Raw genomic sequence first — 23,668 nt, 5'->3', positions numbered from 1 at the left:
AAAGTGCAAATTTTGTAGGTTCACCTATAAATGCAAACTGGATTGAATATTCCTGCCATCGCTGCCAACTCAATGTGTATTTAATTGTCTTTATAGCCAGCCCCATCCTTAAGGCTCACATCAGGTCACAATTCACCAGAATAAAGCATTCCATTGATTTATTTGAGCAACATATCATATATATTTATTGCTTTTCAGTCCATGGGGACACAAAGTGATGCTTGGTGGCTTTAAAACCAGAATACAGAGATCTACAAGGTGCATCTTGAATTGCTTGGGCAATTTAGGAAAAGGAAGTCAAGAGTGACTTTGCATTTAGGTCATTACAATGCCAAATAAAATAGTTATTTATTTAGAATATAATGAAACTTTCTAAGAACATGTTAACGCTAAAGTTTTCACTCCCGGCTCCCTGCTTCCTTGAGCCCAAGTAGGTGTCTTTGAGCAAGTGGTATAGGCACCTAATGGCTTTCAGTATTGTTGATGGAGAAGGTTGTATGTGGTGCTGAGGAATGACAACAGTGATATAAACACCCTCTCTTCCAGCCCTTATCTTGCTGTTGCTGTTGCAACAGACACATGGGAATAGCAACACACACAACCTTCCCAGAAGTGTGTAACTAAGCACTGGTCCCAACTAGGAAAAGGGTCTTTCCCCCTGCCTTTAGAGTCCTCTCTGAGTTGTGCCTGGCATCAACGTTGTTTATTTTTCCTGTGCTGGTTAAAGACCCACCCCTTTGCCCAAGCTTTTGGAGAGGGGTGAGAGGATGTGCCAATTGCTGCCTGAGTTCGTTGCCCACTCTGCTGTAGTTTGTTTTAGTAATTATCATATGCTATACAGTCATACTTCGGGTTGTTGCGTGTTTTGGGGTTATGGGTGCGCCGAACCCAGAAGTACCGGAACAGGTTATTTCTGGGTTTTGGTGCTCACACATGCGCAGAAGCGCTAAATTGTGCTTTGCGCATGCACAGAAGTGCCAAATCGCGTCACACGTGGGTGCAGACACGGCACTGTGGGTTGCAAATGCTGCGGGTTGCGAACATGCCTCCCGCACGGATCACGTTCGCAACCCGAGGATCCACTGTATAGAAATGTTTTGGCGATAATCGGATATGTGATTTGTGCAACATTATCTGTTTTGTTCCGTAAGTGGTTTGTGGCGAAAGGAGGGTTTATAAACCCTAAACAAATTGTGTTGAAAGAGGGCAACTTACTTCTCATTGCCTGGGTGGAGGAGACTGTTGGAGAAGCTGGAGGAGCAATGATGTATAAAGTCCCTTCACTTCCCAGCTTCATAGTGTAATGTGGTGATTCCCCCTTTCCTTTTATGCTGCTTTATAGCTTGGATGGATGAGAGGCAAGGTGGCTGCTTTCAACAGCATTGATGCATTTGAGAATTCAGATATTTTAAAGAGAATTCTTGAGCCAACTGGATAAACAGATGGGCAAACGTATTAATTAATGACATCATCATTTTTTTTTAATCCAGTGTTGGAAATCGGATTGTGGCAGAAACTTTTAGGAGTTCTCTAGCACAAATGAAGCAAAAGAAACTAGGTTATTCTCAACAAATGATATGTGCAACCCTGTTGAGTTTTCTTTCTTGTTTCCCACTTCATTTTGAGGGGTTTCTTTCAGCTCTTCTCAAGTTTTTTGGCATCCCTGGGAGTTAACATCTCCTTTTCCTTTGGCGTGTTTCATTTTTAGGTTTCATCTTGCAATGATAGATGTGTGCCTCTTACCCTCGCTTCTCTGGAAATAATATCCAGGCTGTTGAGCAATTATTTAGTGACTGGTTGATGCAGCTTGTGTTGGTAAGGATCAGATTAATCATTATTAACCATGACCCTTCTGACAGTAACTGCATCCTGGGCCTAAGTGCTGGCCTCTATTAAGAACTAATAGCTATTAGCGAATGGCGGTCGGTTGCTTCAGTTACACTATCCCTACAGCCTCAGGATGGGTGTCAGGAGATGGAGACATACCAGGTCAAAGAGTAGCACAGAAGGCATGGTACCTTCAGATGATGACTTCTAGAACTACGGTACTCAAAGTGTGGTAGCCCCTTAGAGACAAAATGGTCAATGGTAGCATGAGATTTACTGAGCAGGGTCTTAGTTCATCACATGCATGAAGCCAGCTGAGAAACTGGTTGGGATCTCATGCATGCATGACTGTTGCTTCAGGCGGATCCATTTGTTACCTCTGTAATGTGACATGGCTTATGTGTGATGGTTTCTCCATGTCACCAATGTTACAGAAGTGCTGTGAATGACATAATCCTTAGTCGTGAAATGGTGATTATTTTTTTGGGAAGGTGGTGGTCCCTGGGGACAGCTGCAATTGCTGCAAAAGCTCTCTACACCAGGTAGAAGTACCATGTGATCTCATGGTTGGGCACCACCAACATCGGAACTGAGATGTAACTTTGAATGAGTTGGTGTGCTCCGTGGCATCTTTTTCTCTCCCTATAGTTGAATGTAATGGTTATGCTTGCTGCATATCACATCAGACATTGAGAGTATCACAATGGAAGTTTTACCTTAACTAGATCCAGGAAGGTGGCTGTGTTGGTCTGACATCGTCAAAATAAATATAAAAAAATAAAAAAATTGTCTAGTAGCACCTTAGAAGCCACCTAAGGCAGGGGTCAGCAACCTTTTTCAGCGGTGGGCTGGACCACCGTCCCTCAGACCATGTGGTAGGCCAGACTATATTTTGAAGAGAGAAAAAATGAACGAATTCCTATGCCCCACAAATAACCCAGAGATGCATTTTAAATAAAAGCACACATTCGACTCATATAAAGACATACTGATTCCCGGACCATCCGTGGGCCGGATTTAGAAGGCGATTGGGCCGCATCCGGCCCACGGGCCTTAGGTTGCCTACCCCTGAACTAAGGTATCTGAAGAAGTGTGCATGCACACAAAAGCTTATACCCAGAACAAACTTAGTTGGTCTCTGAAAGCGAGATGAGCGCTGCAACCCCAGATTATTCTGCGACTGGACTTAACTGTCAGGGGCCCTTTACCTTTACCTTTTAAGGTGCTACTGGACAATTTTTTACCTTAACTAATATGGCTGCGTTTTGTGGATACAACACCAATGATTCAGAAAAGCTAGATATTTCCCCACAACATTGGTACTTTGGCCACTGCATGGATTGCTCTGGCAGACAAATGATTTTGTCTCCAAGCTGTGTCTCACATGGACTTCCCATACAGAAAGGTAGCACTCTAGATTATTATGAAAGTCCTGAGCAGGATACTCAATATGTCACCATATTGTTGTTTCTTTTCACTTAACTTTTGGCTAATTCAACCCCAGTGGAATGAGAGAAAATTCTGCTGTTTCCAAAAGCTGTGGGCTCCATCTCCACTTTCAAGTTTGTGGAAGCCTGATACTTCTTAGGGAATTTCCTTTCAAATTGTCTGAAGTCAAAATGTGAATCTGCCAGGTGTTTTTCTCTCCCAAAGTAAATATACTTCCTTCTCAAAATTACTAGTTCAACTGAGCCTATTAATTGGCCTTAAGCCTGTTATTATAATGAGACTGAAAGTTGGTAATTTAAAAGATCTTCTCTTCAAAAACTGTTTACATTCAGCTGTGTTCCATCTTCCACCTTCATTTTCTGTTTGTCAGACCTCCTGAGAAGAAAATAATTGTCTTCATCCTTGTAAAAGTTTGTCTTTTTTTTAAAAAAATGGAGGTGGAAAGTATTTGACATTTTTGTTAATAGTGCTGTGTTTTCCTTGCTTCGCCAGCTGGATAATAAGTAAAAAACCCAAAACTTAGGTAAACCATGAACCTTAAACCTGTAATTGCATTATAAATTAACTTCATTGGCTCTTTGGAAATCTTGAAAGCAACACCCACCCACCCTGATTTTGGCTAGCGCAGGACAAAGTTGGAAGTGGCAATGTGGTGTTGGCAGGAAATCGAACCTAAATAAAGGTGGTGTGGTGGGGTTTTTTGCAGTGTGTGTGTGAACGAATGCTTGAATCCAGTTTGAGGAGAAGATTTGAATCTGGAGCCAACCTGATTAACACTTTTGACCTGAACAACAGTTCTTGTGAGGGTAATATTGCTTGACCCTTGAAGGAGCTTATTGAAAAGTAAAAGTAGCTGAGTGCAAGAAGAGCACTCTGAGTGCAAGAAAAGCAATAATAAAAAAATGACAATTTTTAATGTGTGCTGGAATACAGTCGTACAACAGGTTAAGTACTTAATTCATTCTGAAGGTCTGTTCTTAACTTGAAACTGTTCTTAACCTGAAGCACCACTTTAGCTAATGGGGCCGCCTGCTGCTGCTGCGCCGCCGGAGCACAATTTCTGTTCTTATCCTGAAGCAAAGTTCTTAACCCGAGGTAATATTTCTGGGTTAGGGGTGTCTGTAACCTGAAGCGTATGTAACCTGAAGCGTATGTAACCTGAAGCGTATGTAACCCAAGGTACCACTGTACGTTGTGATTTACTGGCCTTTCTATTAAAAAAAGGGAGAATCAGAGATGTGGGGAAAGACTTAAACAAATATATCAAGCTGTTCAAATAAGTAGCTGTTGAGATCCAAAATGGGAGCGAGGATGTGTGTTCTGCATGCAGGTACAGTATATTTTGCTATTTATTCAAGGCGAACAGGGCATGCAAAGGACTCCAAGAAGATTGACTTGGCCTTTCTTATATAGTTCCTGGTTACATTCTTCCGCTTGTCAGTAAGAAAACCACTAAAGCGCAAAAAGTTCAAGAGATCACACAGTTGGAAACCGTCTGAACAAATCTGGATCGAGCCCCAGCACTTGACTTTCCTTCCTCTCGCTTTCGAAATTGTTCGGTTCACGTCAGAGAGGAATACGTGGGTAGGCGGAAGCGTGGCGCTTGCAGCCTTTCTGGCCATGACCGGGGATTGTCGAGGGCGTAAAATTTCAGGGATGACTTCACCAGCCAAAGCCTATTGATCGCCGTACTGTGCTGTCATCGGGAGTTGCGTTCCTCCATGCCTAATCCATGCTTAAGCGGAAGTCTTCATAGTGGAGCTGAAGGACTCCCAGTCTCCACCCAAAGTTTTCTGAGAAGTCACACTTCGGTGAGGAGCATGGAGTCTTCACGAGCCATTTGTTCCCAGTTGCCATTTTGTGCTGGATTAGATATTTTGTGTTCAAAGAGATCTCCATGCAGATCTGCCCCCTCATTTAAAGTAAAAGGGAAAGTCCCTCTCATCAACGCTCTTTAGATGGCATAGAAGGCTTTTGGTAGAAGCCCGTAAAGGTAGCGTTGTCATACATCTGGATTTTCTGGGATTCTTGGGGGGGAATTTGGGAAATCGGCAAAATGTCTGGGCTCTTTGAAACATTCCCAAAAAACTCAACAACTTTCTTAGGACGATTTCCCAAGAAAATCTCAACAACTACCCCCCTCCCAATGACTTTCCCTAAAACTTATTCCCCAACAACTTATTGTGTCTGGATTTTTACTTCTTGAAATATAGCAACTACGTACAGGCAGCTCCTTATTTACGCGTGGATTTCATTCCAAGGTACGTTGCATTTAAATGAAATCGTGTATATTTGAAATACCATTGGAAAGGCCTGCGAACACCCTCTACACCTCTGGAAACCCTTAAAAACAACAACCAGCAGCATTGACTAGATGCCAAACTCTGTCAAACTCAACCACAATCGCTCCCTCCAAACGTCTTTGCTCAAATTCCAACTCTCCGCAGGCCTCAACAGTTGGTGCAGAGGCTCATGGGATAGCCAGGCTGTGTTTTCATGCCCTTTTGTTAAGAGTGCTGGGATAAATTACATTTCCCAGAATTCTTTTGGGTCAAGCCATGTACTTTGATTGCATGGTGTGGGTGTGACCCAGGAGTGGGAAATTTGTTCCCCTTCGTGAGTGTAATATCCAGCTACCTCCCTTTGTTGTTGTTTAAGTGTTTAGTCATGTCCGACTCTTCGTGACCCCATGGACCAGAGCACGCCAGGCTCTTCCACTGCCTCCCACAGCTTGGTCAAACTCATGCTGGTAGCTTCGAGAACACTGTCCAACCATCTCGTCCTCTGTTGTCCCCTTCTCCTTGTGCCCTCAATCTTTCCCAACATCAGGGTCTTTTCCAGGGAGTCTTCTCTTCTCATGAGGTGGCCAAAGTATTGGAGCCTCAGCTTCAGGATCTGTCCTTCTATTGAGCACTCAAGGCTGATTTCCTTAAGAATGGATAGGTTTGATCTTCTTGCAGTCCATGGGACTCTCAAGAGTCTCCTCCAGCACCAGAATTCAAAAGCATCAATTCTTTGGTGATCAGCCTTCTTTATGGTCCAGCTCTCACTTCCATACAGCACTACTGGGAAAACCATAGCTTTAACTATATGGACCTTTGTTGGCAAGGTGATGTCTCTGCATTTTAAGGTGGCTACCCCCCTAGAAAGCAGTAAACCTTTCTCCCTGCACCACCATCCTGACAAAAAAAATCCTCTTCTTCCAAGATGCAGCCAGGCCAATGTTATTTTTCCTCTTATGCCCAAATACTTGTGTTTTTCTTTTCTTTGGGGGGGGGGAGCAGTTTCTTTAGGAACGTGGTGCATATTTGCAGGGCCACAGTCACACTTGTACTCCACCCCCCACCCAACATTCACACTGCAAAAAAGGAGGAGGAAAAAGCCTATTTAAAGCCCTGACAGAATATGCAATTCAAAAATACGGCTTTAATTTAACATGTAGTTTGGCACACATTTCTCTCGGGTGCCTCATCTAAAGATAAATGTTTACTGCGCTGGCTATGAAGTTATTGTAAATGTTGGCGGTGTGTGTTTTTCTTCCTCCACATTTACGGCGGCTTTTCCACGCTTGCTCTATGAATAGTTTTTACGCAGCTAACTTTGGAATTGCAGAGGGAGAGGAGAAGGGAGGAAATGTGGGCGAGGAAGAAAAATGGCTTGGGGAGGGATTTATTTTGTGGTTGGTTTTTGTGTGTGTGTGTGAAATGAAAGATTAACTGGGCTGGCATATAAAATACTGTGGGTAAAGATTCAGAAGGTGCCACAGAGGGGGAAAATGTATGAAGTGTGAACAGGGGGCAAAGATCTGTTGAGAGAGACCCAAACCGAGTTTGCCGCCATGAACAAAGTTTGTTTTGTTGCTTTTAGAGCTCCCAATCCAGTTTTGATGAGGTAATATATGCTAAAATACACTCCGGCCCCAGACTTGGTGGGCGGGAAAGGAGGCCTTCTGGGTGCCCAGACAGTAAGGTGTTGGCTTGTCAATGTACAGCTGAGTTGGCAGTTGACGTTTGTTGATTCTGGCAAACCGTCATTACCGAAGTATTTCTTTCCCCCCTCGTTTGGTATGGTGAGGAGAATTTTCTCATTCGCTCGATTCTTCCTTCGTGGTACATTAAAAAGCTTCCCTCTCACCCTCTTTTTGGGTAGAGACGAACTTCACTTGGTTGCTAAATGGACTTTGCCAGAGATCTCTGAATAATCCATCTTTGGGAAGATTGTGTGGAAATCGCAGCTGCTGCAGCTACTTCACTGCTTTACATGCAGGTTCGATTTTCAACAGATGCCCTGGCCAAAACCACAGAAAGTCACTACCAGCCAGTGTAAGTAATACTGTGCTCGATAGACCAGTGCTCTGACTCTGAAATATGGCAACCCTATGTAATCACATGTGCGACTTGGGCCCTCTGCACTACATCATGCTCAGAGGGATTCTCATAGGGCACGTTGTTGTTTAGTCGTCTAGTCGTGTCCGACTCTTCGTGACCCCCTGGACCAGAGCACGCCAGGCACTTCTGTCTTCCACTGCCTCCCGCAGTTTGGTCAAACTCATGCTGGTAGCTTCGAGAACACTGTCCAACCATCTCATCCTCTGTCGTCCCCTTCTCCTTGTGCCCTCCATCTTTCCCAACATCACGGTCTTTTCCAGGGAGTCTTCTCTTCTCATGAGGTGGCCAAAGTCTTGGAGCCTCAGCTTCAGGATCTGTCCTTCCAGTGAGCACTCAGGGCTGATTTCCTTCAGAATGGAGAGGTTTGATCTTCTTGCAGTCCATGGGACTCTCAAGAGTCTCCTCCAGCAGCAGAATTCAAAAGCATCAATTCTTCGGCGATCAGCCTTCTTTATGGTCCAGCTCTCACTTCCATACATCACTACTGGGGAAACCATAGCTTTCACTATATGGACCTTTGTTGGCAAGGTGATGTCTCTGCTTTTTAAGATGCTGTCTAGGTTTGTCATTGCTTTTCTCCCAAGAAGCAGGTGTCTTTTAATTTTGTGGCTGCTGTCACCATCTGCATAGGCATTGACATCTGTAGGCCCAGAAGCCTAATCCTGCCCACAAATTTCAATAGCATGCATTGGATAGATTGAGGGACATGTCTTTCTTTATTTGGAGACTTTGTCAGGGTGGGGACAGTCTGACAAGAACAGGCCCTGGTCTCATCTTTACCTGCCTCTCTTGCTGCCCGCATTATGGAAAGCAGCCTCCCTGGGTGTTTTTCTTCTCTCCTCTTCCTCTAGCTGCAGGGCACCCGGTTGGCAAAGGCTGGGCTGGAGAGAATCAAGCTATATACATACACACAGGAGATCTGAAGAAGGGAGTGTATTGACTTCCACTCGATTTACTGGAGCAATTGAGTATGTCAGTGAAATGCGACCGGCTCCTTCAGCTGTCACGCTGAGACTGTCCTGCCACCGCTCTCAGTAGCTTCGAGTTTCTGATCCTTTCTCTGATTAGCTCGGGGAGAGAACATCAAATGCGGGGATGCTTGGAGTGTGGGAGGGAAGGGAGAAACTCTGAGCGGTTACCTAGGAGTCAGTTTACAGGCTTCAAAGTGCTGTCAGTTTTTATCGCGATGGCACGTAGCACTGGGCAAGGAGCAAATAAATGCTCTTGAGTGTAATTTAGATTCTTCTCTTTGGGGACGGAGCCCATACACAAACCGATAACACTGGAGACACAAAGAAGACAGGCCCTCTTCCAGTGTGGGAGCCAGCAGCCAAGTTTCATGATGTTATAAAGACCTTGTTTGAGGTCTAAAGTTTCCTCCCATGGGGAAGGCTCTCCCTCTTGGCAGGAGAGACTGAGGGTCCCTCTGGGAAGCAGGCAAGAGTGGTAGAGCACCTGATTATTGTGCTTGAGGTTCCAGGTCTGGTCCCTGACCTGGTCCCAGACATGGTGTCCTCTGCGGATGAACAAGAAACACCCCACAGGTTGTTGACCTTAAGGTGTAGGCAGAGTCCCCTGGAAACACTTCTGAGAATCTCACTGGTGAGGGTTGGGACCTGCTAGGGAATTCCTGGAGTTGCCAGGAGACATGGTAGACACTCCCCTCAAAGGCCTCAAGAATCCTGGCTGGTAACTGAGTTAAGATCTGAAGCCAGGTCCCCCCCCCCCAGACCTAATCCAACATGCTGGGAGTGGGTGGCACTGAAACAAAAGTTCATTAAGTTCAGTGGACCTACTCTTAGTATGACTAGGAGGATATCACCCAGGGATGTGGGTAATGCTGTGGTCTAAACCATGGAGCCTCTCGGGCTTGCTGATCAGAAGGTTGGCGTTTTGAATCCCCACGACGGGGTGAGCTCCTGTTGCTCTGTCCCAGCTCCTGCCAACCTAGCAGTTCAAAAGCATGCCAGTGCAAGTAGATAAATAGGTACCACTGCAGCGGGGAGGTAAATGGCGTTTCCATGCACTCTGGCTTCTGTTGAGCCAGAAGTGGTTTAGTCATGCTGGCCACATGACTTGGAAAGCTGTCTGTGGACAAACGTCGGCTTCCTTGGCGTGAAAGCGAATTGAGTGCCGCAACCCCATAGTAGCCTTTGACTGGACTTAACTGTCCAGGGGTCCTTTACCTTACCTTTACCTTACCTCTCCTTTCGGTAATTCAGAAGGGACACATTGTAGAAAGTGCTTTGGAAATCCCAACTGCATTATGACATTCGCTGAAACTTCTGCTGGTGAGAGAGTGAGAGAGGATTGTTCTGCCGGAAAGAATGTGAGCAAAAAAAGAGAAAAGAAACAGAGTTCTCCTTGTAGGGCGTTTCAAAGTGAGTGCTGGACACATACCTTCTGTGACCTTTCCTTCAGATTAGCCCTGCTTGCAGCTGGTGCACTAGGATTTCACATTCCAGAGGCAGGACTGGTTTGTGAACAAGGTAAGGTGTGTGTTTGTGTTGTGTTGTGTGTGTGTGTGTGTGTGTGTGTGTGTGAGAGAGAGAGAGAGAGAGAGAGAGAGAGAGAGAGAGAGAGAGAAGAGAGAACGAACCTGTTGGGCCTGCCCTTTCACCACCTCCATTCCTAATAATCCTTTTAAGGTTTTGTTTATTTAGTGAGTGATGAGATGCTTCAGATATTTCATACCATTTAGACTCTCTCTGAATCTCTCAGGCTTAGCAGGAGCTCAGATCTTCTTCTCTAAGTCCTCCCTTGTCAATTGGTGAAAATGGGGCAGAGATTCCTCAACCCAAAATTTATGTTCACTACTTGCTAGTCTAAATGCCTTCCTTTGTCTTTTCATTGGTAGTGTTGCTTCTTGTTTGTGTGGTGATGATTCTGTTGCTTCTTGTAGCAATAATGTTGCATGGATTATGACTGTGGCAAAAATTGGAGACCTCGCCCCTTTTAATTGCTACTGCAGCCAGTTGTTGCTTTTGAGACATACCCACAACCACAATGCCTAGGCTTTTCCAGATTATCATGGATTAATGGTTGGGCATAGTTATTGCTCATTTGTTAACACAAAGCCGTTTTTAAAGTTAAGTTTGGCTTATTAGATTTATTTATTGCTTCATTCAAGCAAGGAAGAGTCCTGAAGTGATTTAAAAGAACGATAAAATGCAATATACAGGCAAGGATTGGCTAAGCACCACTGATGTTGTCCATGATGCACAAACTTCAAACATCATGTGTGACTGAAGCACTCAACAAGCTTCAGTGCAGAGCCTTGCCCAGCTGCAAAAAAATAATATATCTCACAGAGCAAAGCTTGGAGGTAACTCTTTATCAGTTTCAGTACAGTGGTACCTCTGGTTGCGAATGGGATCCGTTCTGGAGGCCTGTTCGCAACCTGAAAAGAACGCAACCCGCGTCTGCACGTGTGCGGGTCATAATTCGCCACTTCTGCACATGTGCATGACGTCATTTTGCACGTCTGCGCATGCGTGAGCACCGAAACCTGGAAGTAACCCTTTCCGGTACTTCCGGGTCACCATGGGACGCAACCTGAAAACGTGCAATCTGAAGCAAACGTAACATGAGGTATGACTGTACTGTCAGATTTGTCTTCAGATTTGCCTTCAGTTTCTGGCTAGATTTGGCATATAGTTAAATTACAGGCAGTGATGGCTTTAAAAGAGGGTTAGACAAAGTTGTGGAGGATAAGGATATTGTTGACTATGAGGTACAGTGGCTGTTCTGTGTCTCCACAGTCAGAGGCCGCAATGCTTCTGAATATCAGTTGCTGGAAGTGGCAGGATGGAAGAGAGTACCTTGGCACTCAGTTCTTGCTTGCGGGCTTCCCGGAAAAGGGGCATCTGGTTGGCCAATGTGAGAACAGGATGCTGGACTAGAAGAGCCAACGACCTGATCCAGCCAGGCTCTTCTTACATTCTAATGTCACTGCAATACAAAGGCTAAAATGCAGGGAGAGAACCCTTGGAATTGAGCCCTGATATATATATATATATATATATATATATATATATATATATATATATATATGCATATAATTTTCAACAATTATAAAACATACTTTTATATCTTATACAACTTTTTTACTTCTGCCAATCACATCTGAAAATTTTCCAATCTTTCCCAGTTAATTTACATTTCTTACTTTCACTATTACATTTAAGTATCATAACTAATGTCTCTCTTCTTTATTTTCTTTGCAATATTTCATATATTCCTCCTTACAAAACTTCCTGTAGGCCTACTAGCGTAATTTGTTGATTACAGTTGCTCTTCAAATAGTTTGTATATTTCTTCCAATCTTCTGTGAATCTCTGGTCGCGCAGGTTTCGAATCCTTCCTGTCATTTTATCTAATTCTGCGGGAATTGAGCCCTGATAAGGCAAAGGATGGGCGCAAATTCTGCTCTTCAAGAATCTCCATTTTAATTCTTTGATTTCCCTTTTTAAAAGCAAGTTTCTAGATGTCAAGGCTATGAGGTAGGCTTGAAAGGATGCTGGTAGTGCATTCCGGCTCCATCAGTCAGAGCTTTGGTGATCTGCCTCCTTGCTTCTTCTCCTGACTAGCAACTACGTTGTATTGTATAGGAATCAGCTTTATGCTAAGCCAAGGCATTGGTTGCCCACACTGGTGCTGCTCTCCAGTATTTCAGATGGGAGGAGGCCAGAACTGTGCAAAATTTCAAACTGGCAGAATTGTGCAAGGTAGGAAAGAAAAAAGATTTGCTGCATTAACACACTATGGTGGCATGGATTGGGACGCGAGGGTAACAAAACCCTTCTCCAAAGCCCCTTCGGTATCTGCAGATTCCGTATGCGAGATGAAGACTTCTCATCGCTAAAGGAGTTCATTCCCAGCCAGCCTTGTCGCTATTTTCCTGGGATGGAGCTGGCGAGTGGTTGCCATGGTGTTGCTTTTTAGCTAATTTAGTTGATTGCATTCCTAGTGGCTGCTTTATCTGAATTCAGGTTTTTGGCACAGCTAATGATGACGGCTCCTGCAAAGAGGATGCCTTTCGTCTCCAAAAATCCGACAAATTGCCAGAAAAAGCCGAAAGCATCTGTGTCGTTAAGCGGTTTTCTTTTCATGTATTTGCAGCATAAGCATCTCGTATGCTCCTTCAGCGTTCAGCATCTTACCTGGAGAAGAATGAAAGTTCTGTTTCTCTAGACGTCTTTTCAGGGTGTGTGAAACCTGGCCCTTTATTTCTGTGGAGTTTTCTGCTTTTCCACCCTGTTGTCTCAGATATCCCCAGATGCTCCATGGAGTGTCTTTGCTATCTTTGCTTGAAACACCTGCAGCTGAATTGGATGAGCATCTGAATACAGATGCTGTGTGTAGCTTTCAGTGAGACGTGTGCTTCTGTTTTTGAGCTCTGTTCAATATGCTGGTCTTATGCTCTTAGTGACTTGGGAATCTGGATAATCTGAAAGTCAGCCTTCTCCCACATAAAGCCCTACACGGCCTAGGACCCACGTACCTATGGGACCGCCTCTCTTAGTATGCCTCATGGAGGACCTTAAGGTCCACAAATGACAACACTTTGGAGGTCCCAAGACGCAAGATGGTTAGATTGGTCTCAACTAGGTCCAGGGCCTTTTCAGTACTGGCCCCGACTTGGTGGAACACTCTGTCACAAGAGACCAGGACCCTGCGGGACTTTACCCTCTTCAAGGCCTGCAAGACAGAGCTGTTCCACCTGGCCTTTGGTTTGGACTCAGTTTGACCCTTATGTCCCCCCCCCTTAAGGTTTTGATCCATGGGCTACTTTTAAAATGAGGCTGCATTTTAAATTGCATTTTAACCTGTATTCTACCGGTAAATTATCTCCCCCCCCCATTATGTTTTTATTGTAATTTTCCTGGTGTTAGCCGCCCTGAGCCTGACTCTGGCCTGGGAGGGTGGGGTATAAATAATAATAATAATAATAATAATAATAATAATAATAATAATAAACCTACCCAGTAGTTGAGATCTGCTTTCAGTGGTGAGGCAACCGTCTGCTGCAGAAAGGGCCATTCAGATGTGCCATCCAAATTTTGGAAACTCCTCCCTAGACACACGTGACTTATTCATTATATTTTGGCTCCAGGTGAAGACTACACTGCTCTCCTGTGTCTTTAATGTCTCTTAATGATGTTTGAGACCTTTTCATTTGCCGTTTGCAGTATGCTGATGTTTCCTTTGGTTTCCTTGTTGGTGCATCCAATGTTGATTCAAGGCAGACCAAACGAAATGAAATGTGGAACACACTCCCATCAGATTCACGCTGAACTTAGTGTGGACACTCGATCCATCCGTTCCCTGATCATTTGTCTTCCTTGGTAAAGGTAAAGGGACCCCTGACCATTAGGTCCAGTCGTGAGCGACTCTGGGGTTGCAGTGCTCATCTCGCTTTATTGGCCGAGGGAGCCTGCGTACAGCTTCCGGGTCACGTGGCCAGCATGACTAAGCCACTTCTGGCGAACCAGAGCAGCGCACGGAAACGCCGTTTACCTTCCCGCCAGAGTGGTACCTATTTATCTACTTGCACTTTGAGGTGCTTTCGAACTGCTAGGTTTGCAGGAGCAGGGACCAAGCAATGGGAGCTCACCCTGTCATGGGGATTCGAACCGCCGACCTTCTGATCAGCAAGTCCTAGGCTCTGTGATTTAACCCACAGCGCCACTGTCTTCCTTGATCAAAAGTAAATCTGATAGGGCCCCTAAACTTGACAAGAGCATAAGGAGAACACTTCTGGGTCAGATTGAATTGGATGGAAAGTGGGCTATGGGTAGTGTTCCTGGCTTGTGGAATGGCTACATTTGCTTCATAAATGGATCTCTGTTTGATATTGAATATGGTTTGCTGAAACTGGGTGACTTTCCCCCCAGAGCCATTGCAATAACTGTGGCATCTCTTGGCTCAGCAGTAGCCAACATAGTGCCTTTCAGCTTCTATGGGTCTCCAGCCCCATAATGAGAGCCCAGTAACATCTGGAGAGTATCAGTGTTGGAGTGTTGGCTAGTCCTGCCTTAGGCAGTAAGCTTGGGAATGGAAGCCGTGTGTGTGTGTGTGTGTGTGTGTGTGTGTGTGTATGTGTGTGTGTGTTTGATGAGACACAGAGGTGGATACACTCAAACCTTTCTGCCCAAGACTTTCCTTCCTCCCCTCCTACCCCAGCAAATATTATGATAGGTTTAGCTCTGTAGGCTGAGAAATGTCTTTCAGACTTCCTCAGCCCTATCCTCCTTTTGACTGGCTCTCCTGGTGATATATTAATTAGCCCAAGCGCTGCAGACTAACGAGCAGTTGCGGGCCAGTCTCGTTAAATGTTAATGCTTAACTAGAAAAACAGGACCAGCTACCTGACAGGCATGGATCAGGGTTCTTTCCTTGTCTGGCCACAGAAGAAGTTGGCTCGCTCAGACGGGAAGGTGTTGAGTTTCCTAAAGGAACAGAAAAGGCGGGATCCAGCGAGAGCCATTTTGCAGACGCTGAGGCTGCTGGAAACGCTAAAAAACTGCAGATGTCCTGAATTGATATTAATGCCAGTCCCAGCCTTCTGTGAAAGGCTTGGGTGTGCCGTTTCTTGGCATCACATTTGGTGTTCAGCTGTTCAGCTCTTTGCACTGTTGTTTTCAGCTCAGGAGGCCTATTCCCAGGGAGATCCATTCAGAGTTATGGGAGATGGCGCAAAGAGGGCTTAACTCTTCAGCCTTTTCAGACCCAGAGCATACATTTGGGGATCTGTTTCTTTCTTCTTATTTCCCCCTCACATATTTGTATACTGATATATGTGTTGTATGCTGATAGATGTGTTGTTAGGGACGCGGGTGGCGCTGTGGGTTAAACCACAGAGCCTAGGACTTGCCGATCAGAAGGTTGGCGGTTCTAATCCCTGCGATGGGGTGAGTTCCCGTTGCTCGGTCCCAGCTCCTGCCAACCTAGTAGTTCGAAAGCACGTCAAAGTACAAGTAGATAAATAGGTACCACTCCGGCGGGAAGGTAAACGGTGTTTCGGTGCGCTGCTCTGGTTCGCCAGAAGCAGCTTAGTCATGCTGGCCACATGACCTGGAAGCTGTACGCTGGCTCCCTCGGCCAATAAAGCGTGATGAGCACCGCAACCCCAGAGTCGGCCACGACTGGACCTAATGGTCAGAGGTCCCTTTACCTAGATGTGTTGTTGCAACCTGGTAATGAGTTCTGGATCACCAGTTGAAGACCAGTGGTCTAAACATGATGGAAGGCTCATTTCGCCCAACTGACGCAGTCAAAGATACTATGCTCTTTAGCCGTCAAACTCCTGAAATTAAAATATTCTTAGCCATAAAAAACGGTAGTCTCCCAGCTGCATTCTGCGGCTCCTTGAAAGGTTATCAGTGTTTCCTTGATAAGAAGAGAACTTGTGTCCTATCTGCTCATTTTCTCCTGTGCCATTCAGAAGTGACTTTTGTCAGCTGCAGTTGCCATAATAGCTGCGACCATTCCTGGACCGTGAAAGCCTGGCCACGCTAGTTCATACATTGGATTGCTGCAATGTGCTGTATGTGGGGCTTCCCTTGCACTTTATCTGAAAGTTACAGTTAGTGCAGAGAGCTGCAACATGATTTCTGAAAGGAGCAAGAATAAAACACCTGCACTCACGAGCTCGGCACTGGCCATTGATTTGCAACCAGGCCAGGTTCAAGGTGTGGCTGTTAGTATATAAAGCCTTCAGCAGCTTGGGAACATTTTCCCTGTGCGAGTACCTTACCCCAACAGTTTCACTCTGTGGCATTGGCTGTGTTGCAGGTGCTACCTAATGCCCATTCCGCATTTGTAAGAAACCATTCTTTTAGTGTGGCCTCACCTATAATAATCATCACCGTCATCATTTATTTGTACCCCGCCCATCTGGCTGGGCTTCCCCAGCCACTCTGGGCAGCTGCCAACATAATATTAAAAGCACAATAAAACATCGAACATGAAAAACTTCCCTAAACAGGGCTGCCTTCAGATGTCTTCTAAAAGTCAGATAGTTGTTTATTTCCTTGACATCTGGTGGGAGGGTGTTCCACAGGGTGGGTGTCACCACCGAGAAGGCCCTCTTCCTGGTTCCCTGTAACTTGGTTTCTCGCAGTGAGGGAACCGCCAGAAGGCCCTTGGTGCTGGACCTCAGTGTACGGGCTGAACGATGGAGGTGGGGACGCTCCTTCAGGTATACTTTGGAACTCTCTGCCTATTGAAATCAGGCAGGGACCTTCACTGTACTCTTTCTGGTGCCTGCTAAAGATTTTGTTGAGACAAATGGATATCTAGAATGTTGTTGTTGTTTTTTACCTGTTTTTAGTTTATCACTGATTTAACTTTTTTTGGACATTCTGAAATTATTGACTGTTTCTACTGATAATTTTATTATTTTATTGTTTTTGTAAACTGCTTTGAGGGTTGTTGTTGTTTTACAATCAAGCAGTTTATAAATTTTAGGAAACAAACCAACAAGACTTTGCTTGTCTCCTTGCATAGCCCTAAAAATAACCATTTGCATTTGCTAGATCTGTAAAAAAACAAAGTGGGGAAAAAGAGCTGCGTTGACCTGGGGCGGAGAATACATTTGGTTGCAAGACGATCAAGCTCCTGTTTTTTGTTTTTTTTTTTTATTGTACTAACTGCATTCAGAAGTGACACATCAGAAACTGAAAGGCATTCTTAGTGACACTTGGGGGGGGGGGAGACCTGTTTAAAAACCAAAAACCGAAACCCCGACAACCTGCCACATTAAAAGGACAGGCTCAAAACAGTGCTGGCAGTTTTTCAAGCCAAAGCCATGTGCTCCTTTATGTGTGAATACAGGAGTGCTTTTATTGCTGTCTCCCTCCTGACTTTTGACATGAGTGGGCAGAGAGAAGGACCCTGTTGAGTTCATAAGCAGCAGCCACAGCAGCAATAGCCGACTTAATGGAGTGCTATTGACTTTAGCTAAATTTAGAAGGCAACGTAATGTACACAGAGAGGATCACATGTAATAACCCAGGACAGAATGTGCCGGTCAGATTTTCGAACATTGTTTCTTCCGAGACGCTCTCCTGGGTCTTGCTGCTCTCGTAGCTGCTTCTCACACTCACACGCTTCGAGTGCGGCTGTCATGATTGTGCAAAAGCATCCCAGTGTTTCGTTCCACCCAAAGGGAGGAGGAGACGTCTCAGCGAACCTCTAGAGTTACGTATTTTGATGCAGGTACAAGCTATTAATATTTTGTGTTTCTGTAGTGCCTTGGAGTGTTCCGTGTTCCTTCTGTGCATGGGTTGGGCAATTCATACAGCATAATGCAGGGAGAGCAACAGTGGCCAGAAAGGCCAGTATAATTATCACTATCTTGTAGGTGTTAGAGCTTAATCTGAGATAATAGTAGCTTGGTGAAAGCCACATAATGGGTTGGTGGTTCAAGTTCTCTCTCTTAGCTGCTACACTATTCCCCCCTCTCTTAAAAATGGCTCAGAATTATCCAGATCACATGCTTCTTGAGTGTATAGTTTGGCCCATGTGGCCAAACCATCTGTTTTCAGCCACCTTTGGTGGGGTGTCCCTCCCTTGCTCTGGGTTCCTATGTGTGGTTTGTTATATGAAGGGAATCTTTGGAAGGCTGATATGCAAAGGAGAGGGAAATACTTTAATTCATAGGGAAATACAGAATTCTAACTTTCACATTCCTTTATTGGAAGTCTTCATCCTGCATCACCCCCCTCAGTTTCTCTTTCAGTTTCTTCTTACGTGCTTATGTTCAGTTATTCAAGCAACCTTGAAGTGTTCTTATAAATACTAATGCATTGAAATTCTTTTTGCGCAGTGTTTTACTGAGCCACCCATGTGCTGCTGTGCATTGGTAAAACACTGCACACAAAGCATCTTGATGCAGTTGTATGGCAACCATCTAAGGTTGCTTTCTTGCAGTGTTTTATCAGTGCCTTCGGCAAACCATGTAGGCCCACACTTCATATGAAGTTTGGAAAATCAAACCCCGAAGAAGTCCTAATACCAAAAATATATGAAAATAACAAGAAGAGATGTGCAAAACAACAAGAAAGGATTGGATAGAAATGTGTACATCATTTGGACAGATTTGTGGACATTAAAGCAGCAGCAACAAGGTGATTGGTTCCCTTTCGGAACTTGAAATATGGGTACCCCCAACAAAAATTTAAAATTTGGCTTTGTAATTTGGAATTAATGTGATTTGATTTGATTGGTCTGTTAATAAAAATTATCTTAAAAAAAAAGAAGAAGTCCTAACACATTGGTTCCATTTTGGAAACGAGACCAGGGAATTCAGAGATTGGAAATCCAGAAAGAAATTCAAGTGAGCAGAATTTTGGAATCCTCCTCTTTCCTTCTCAACTCAAGACTTGCACATTGCAGGGCAGTTATTTATGGTGGACAATCGTTCCTCCAACTTGGCTTTTGACTACCATCCTTGGACGTTGCTTTCAAGATATCCTTCCTTAGATGCTCACCGTCAACCAGTTCTTTCAACTTTTCCTAGAAATTACCTGCCTTTTGATTGCAAACTCAACAGTGCTATCGTGGTGGTGTGAGATGCAAGTGGTCTTCAGCTGAAATAGCATGTGTTTGTTCATCAGGAGAATGACTAATGTACAGTCATGTTGTTGTTGTTTAGTTGTTTAGTGGTGTCCGACTCTTCATGACCCCATGGACCAGAGCACGCCAGGCCTCCCTCAGTTTGGTCAAACTCATGCTGGTAGCTTCGAAAACACTGTCCAACCATCTCGTCCTCTGTCGTCCCGCTCTCCTAGTGCCCTCAATCTTTCCCAACAGCAGGGTCTTTTCCTGGGAGTCTTCTCTTCTCATGAGGTGGCCAAAGTATTGGAGCCTCAGCTTCAGGATCTGTCCTTCCAGTAAGCACCCAAGGCTGATTTCCTTCAGAATGGAGAGGTTTGATCTTCTTGCAGTCCATGGGACTCTCCAGAGTCTCCTCCAGCACCATAATTCAAAAGCATCAATTCTTTGGCAGTCAGCCTTCTTTATGGTCCAGCTCTCACTTCCATACATCACTACTGGGAAAACCATAGCTTTAACTATACGGATATTTGTTGGCAAGGTGATGTCTCTGCTTTTTAAGATGCTGTCTAGGTAAAGGGTTAAAGTCGCTTCAGGTTGAATGTATTCAGGTTGCGCTCTGCGGCAACCCGGAAGTAACAGAATGTGTTACTTCCGGGCTTTGCCGCTCACGCATGCACAGACGCTCAAAATGACGTCATGTGCATAAGCGGCGAATCATGACCTGCACATGCGCAGACGCGGGTTGCATTCTGCTCTGGATGCGAACGGGGCTCCAGAACGGATCCCATTCACATCCAGAGATACCACTGTAATTCTACAGTATTTTTAATCTCGGCTCATCTCAAGGCACAAGAGAGTCTGTATACTCGGTGGCATATTAATGGCTCTGCAGGGGAGCACACCTGCTTTGGAGGGTGTGTGCGATTTATATGTGCACGGAAATCCAAGCTGTAGAGTAATGCTGGGAACTTGGCACGTCTGCGGGGTTGCCCCAAGGCATTGCCCGCAGCTCCCAGAACAAAGTTCACTCAGCCTTTTGCCGCATCCCTTCCCATTTCTTCTTAGGTTTCCTTGTCACAGGATGTGGCAGGTTTTATTTTTTAATGAAGCTGTTTTGATTTGTGCAAATGCACCGGGCTTGGCTATTTCTAGGGAATTGAGTCGGATATGCCTTTGTGGGTGGGTGTATGATAGGTTTGTGCGGACTGACCTGAAATGAAGGCTTGCTCTGATAGGGACAGGCTGTAAGGAGACATCTGAAGAGGAGCCCTTCGCACAGGCAGTGTGGGAGCGGCTCCCCTCCCCCGCCCCGGTACAGTTTCCGGGCTACTGAGGCGTGTGCATGAATATTGCATGCATACAGACATGCTGATCACATAGATGTTTTCCATCTAATTGCCACTCTGCTGGAGGGAGGATGCCAAGCAGGTGGAAAAGTTGCTTGGAGCTCTTTTCCTGCCCATACAGCTGAGATATTCATATATACTCCTTTTCAGGATGAGTTGGTTCTCAACCGTAGTTCCTCTCTGCATCCCATTCCTTCCTGCTGTAACCTTTTTGTGCTCCTTTTGTGCATATTCTTCAGTTCATTCATCAGCAAAAACACACATTTTGTACATGGCTTTTATGTAAAGGACGCAGGTGGCGCTGTGGGTTAAACCACAGAGCCTAGGACTTGTCGATCAGAAGGTCGGCGGTTCGAATCCCCGTGACGGGGTGAGCTCCCGTTGCTCGGTCTCTGCTCCTGCCAACCTAGCAGTTTGAAAGCACGTCAAAGTGCAAGTAGATAAATAGGTACCGCTCCGGTGGGAAGGTAAACGGCGTTTACGTGCGCTGCTCTGGTTCACCAGAAGCAGCTTAGTCATGCTGGCCAAATGAGCCAGAAGCTGTACACTGGCTCCCTCGGCCAATAAAGTGAGATGAGCGCCGCAACCCCAGAGTTGGCCACGACTGGACCTAACAGTCAGGGGTCCCTTTACCCTTTACCTTTTATGTAAAGCAGATTTCTAAAATAGTTTTATTTCTAAATTTCAGAAGTTTGCAAATTGATACATACTTTCTAGATGCCAATCCATTTTGCATTCGACTCACCTTCCACGGTTCCCCCCATAATTTCTAAATTTGTTGCATATTATAAATATTCTAAGCCTTCATCTTTTCCACTCTTTACTCCCAACAAGTATTCAGCTGCTGCTCTTCATTCAAATCCTACCTGCAACAGTTCTTTAAATATTCAACAAAGGTTTCCACTCCTCCTTAAAACCAGCCTCTTCTCTGTCTCTAATTTCCATAGTTAAATTTTCCAATTTGGCATATTCCATCTGTTTGAACTGCCACTCTTCTTTAGTAGGTATCTCCTGATTTTGCCACTTTTGCACATAGAGTATTCTTGCTGCTGTCGTAGCACACAAGGATAGGTAATGTAGAGGCTGTTGTTTTTGGCACTTTCTGTGAACTGAAAATATATCGCAAAGCCTGGAGAGGCATTCAACCCAGCTGGGATTTGCCTTCTGATCTGCCAGCAAGTTCAGGAGTTCAGTGGACACTCGGTTTGTGAACGTGATCCGTGTGGGATACACGTTTGTAACCCACAGCGGTGCATCTGCACACGTGTGGGTTGCAATTCGGTGCTTCTGCACATGCACAAAGAGCGATTTAGTGCTTCTGCGCATGTGCGACTGCCGAAACATGGAAGTAACCCTGTCCGGTACTTCCGGGTTTCGGCAGGTCCGTAACCCCCCCAAAAAACACAACCTGAAGTGTCTGTAACCCGAGGTATGACTGTATTGGATCAGGCCTGTCTGCCACAGAAGCTCCTGTTCTTAACCGTGTTGTGGTGGCCTTCATTGTTTTGGACGTTCACACCTGATTTTTGCAAATCTGCTTTGAAGACCAATTAGCTCAGATATTGGTGGCGGCCGGTGATGCAGAATTGCAAAGTACCTTGGAAATCCAGAGCCTTTATGCTTTCCTCTGCAGCCTCTTTCTGCCTCTATGAAGTCAAACTGCCTTACAGCACCAGCGACTGCATTTCTTTCACTCTGCCCCTGGGGGAGACGATCTGTTAGCCGCAGAAGAAAGCTGGAAAAATGAAGTTAGATTTATATTCCAGGATTAGAGGGTGAGAATAATTAAATTTTGGCCCAGGCCATAAACTGGAGGAAACCCCCACAGGAATAAGGCCAGAGGACGGGCGATCAAGAGAGCCAGGCCTCAGCTTTTCCCCCGTAGCGGATGATTGATGTTTGCAAGTGTCACTGCCCCAGCTGATTCCATCTCTAGTGCCTGACCTTGTGGGATAATGAGCTTTGCTAGATTAGAGCCACACAGTATATCACTTGCAAACAGGGTTCTCCGCATCCTGCTTTATCGCAGATCTCGTGATGGTGCATGAACTTCCTTCTACCTTTGCAGCGGACGACGCTTTGCCCTCCTCTGTGCTACAGAAGGGATGCTGTTATTGCCGGCTCCTCTGCCGGAGTCTGCTCCCTTGGGTACCCTGCCTCCTTTGCTCTTCTGCCGCTTCCATAACCCAGCCGGGCGCTGCTTTGAAGCACTCAGTGAGCCAGCAGAAGTCTCCGAGCCGCAGACGGAATCACTGCTCTCCTCCCTTTAAGCGCTACAGTCGGACTCCACCAGGCACCCTGCTGTGCCTCTGAAGTTCTGACTTCAGGCAGGGAGAAAAAGGCTAACCTAACTGGGAGCTTCCTTCAAGACCGACAGCTGAGGGAAGAGGTAGGCATCTGCCTCAGAACCTCGCGGGAGGCCAAGGAGTCGAGGAGCAACTTTCAAGTCGGCGCTCGAGATCGCCGCCCACTCTCAAGGGCCAAATTCTGACCTTGTAGATTTTGTTTGCAGCTCACACCGGCTTCAGTCTTTTGATCTGCCACGGTTTTGACACCACAAGGGTGCTGGGCAGGCTGCAAGGGGTTGCTGAGCAGCTGGGGACTTTGCAATGAAACCAGCCCAGGGTGATGGATGCAGAGACTGTTTGCATTCCTCACAGCCCCTCTGGCAGTGCTGGGTCTACCAGAACACTCAGTGGTGGACTCGGGTCTCTGTTGAGCAGCTGCAAAGTGGCAGCTTGAGATGCAGCTTTCACTTGAAGGGAGCTGGCGAAACATAGGAGCACGGGGAGTTGCTTTGTACTGAACCAGAGTCCATCTAGCCTTGTATTGTCTATGCAGACCGGCAGCAGCTGTCCAGGGTTTCAGACAGAGGTGCTGGGAATTGATATTGCTCTTCTAGGTAGCCTGGAACATGGACAGCTCATGCGCTAAAATGTGCCACACGTTCACAGAATGCATTCTTGTGTGGGACATTGTGCATGCATGTTTCACCTTTTTCCTTGGTTTTCTATGTAGGGAAACATGTAATCTTCTTTGGCCAGTGGTTCTCAATCTGTTGGTCCCCAGATGTTGTTGGACTACAACTCCCATCAT

At 45.5% G+C, this 23,668-nt stretch overlaps 1 protein-coding gene across 2 annotated transcripts in view; it reads left to right on the top strand.

The window, feature by feature from the left end:
• Positions 1–23,668, top strand: part of SETBP1 (SET binding protein 1) — a 274,005-nt gene that overhangs the window by 72,058 nt on the left and 178,279 nt on the right. The window contains exon 1 of one of the 2 annotated variants that reach the window (XM_077936514.1): positions 17,325–17,885. The exons of the other annotated variant lie outside the window; for it this stretch is intronic. Coding sequence (XP_077792640.1) covers positions 17,880–17,885 — 6 coding nt within the window. The 5' untranslated portion in view covers positions 17,325–17,879. Of the gene's footprint in view, positions 1–17,324; positions 17,886–23,668 lie in introns of those variants that run through there. 2 annotated transcript variants of the gene reach the window in all.

Source organism: Podarcis muralis, chromosome 11 (assembly GCF_964188315.1).
Source record: "Podarcis muralis chromosome 11, rPodMur119.hap1.1, whole genome shotgun sequence".
Taxonomy (NCBI): Eukaryota; Metazoa; Chordata; class Lepidosauria; order Squamata; family Lacertidae; genus Podarcis; species Podarcis muralis.
This window is presented reverse-complemented; position numbering and strand designations above follow the sequence as displayed.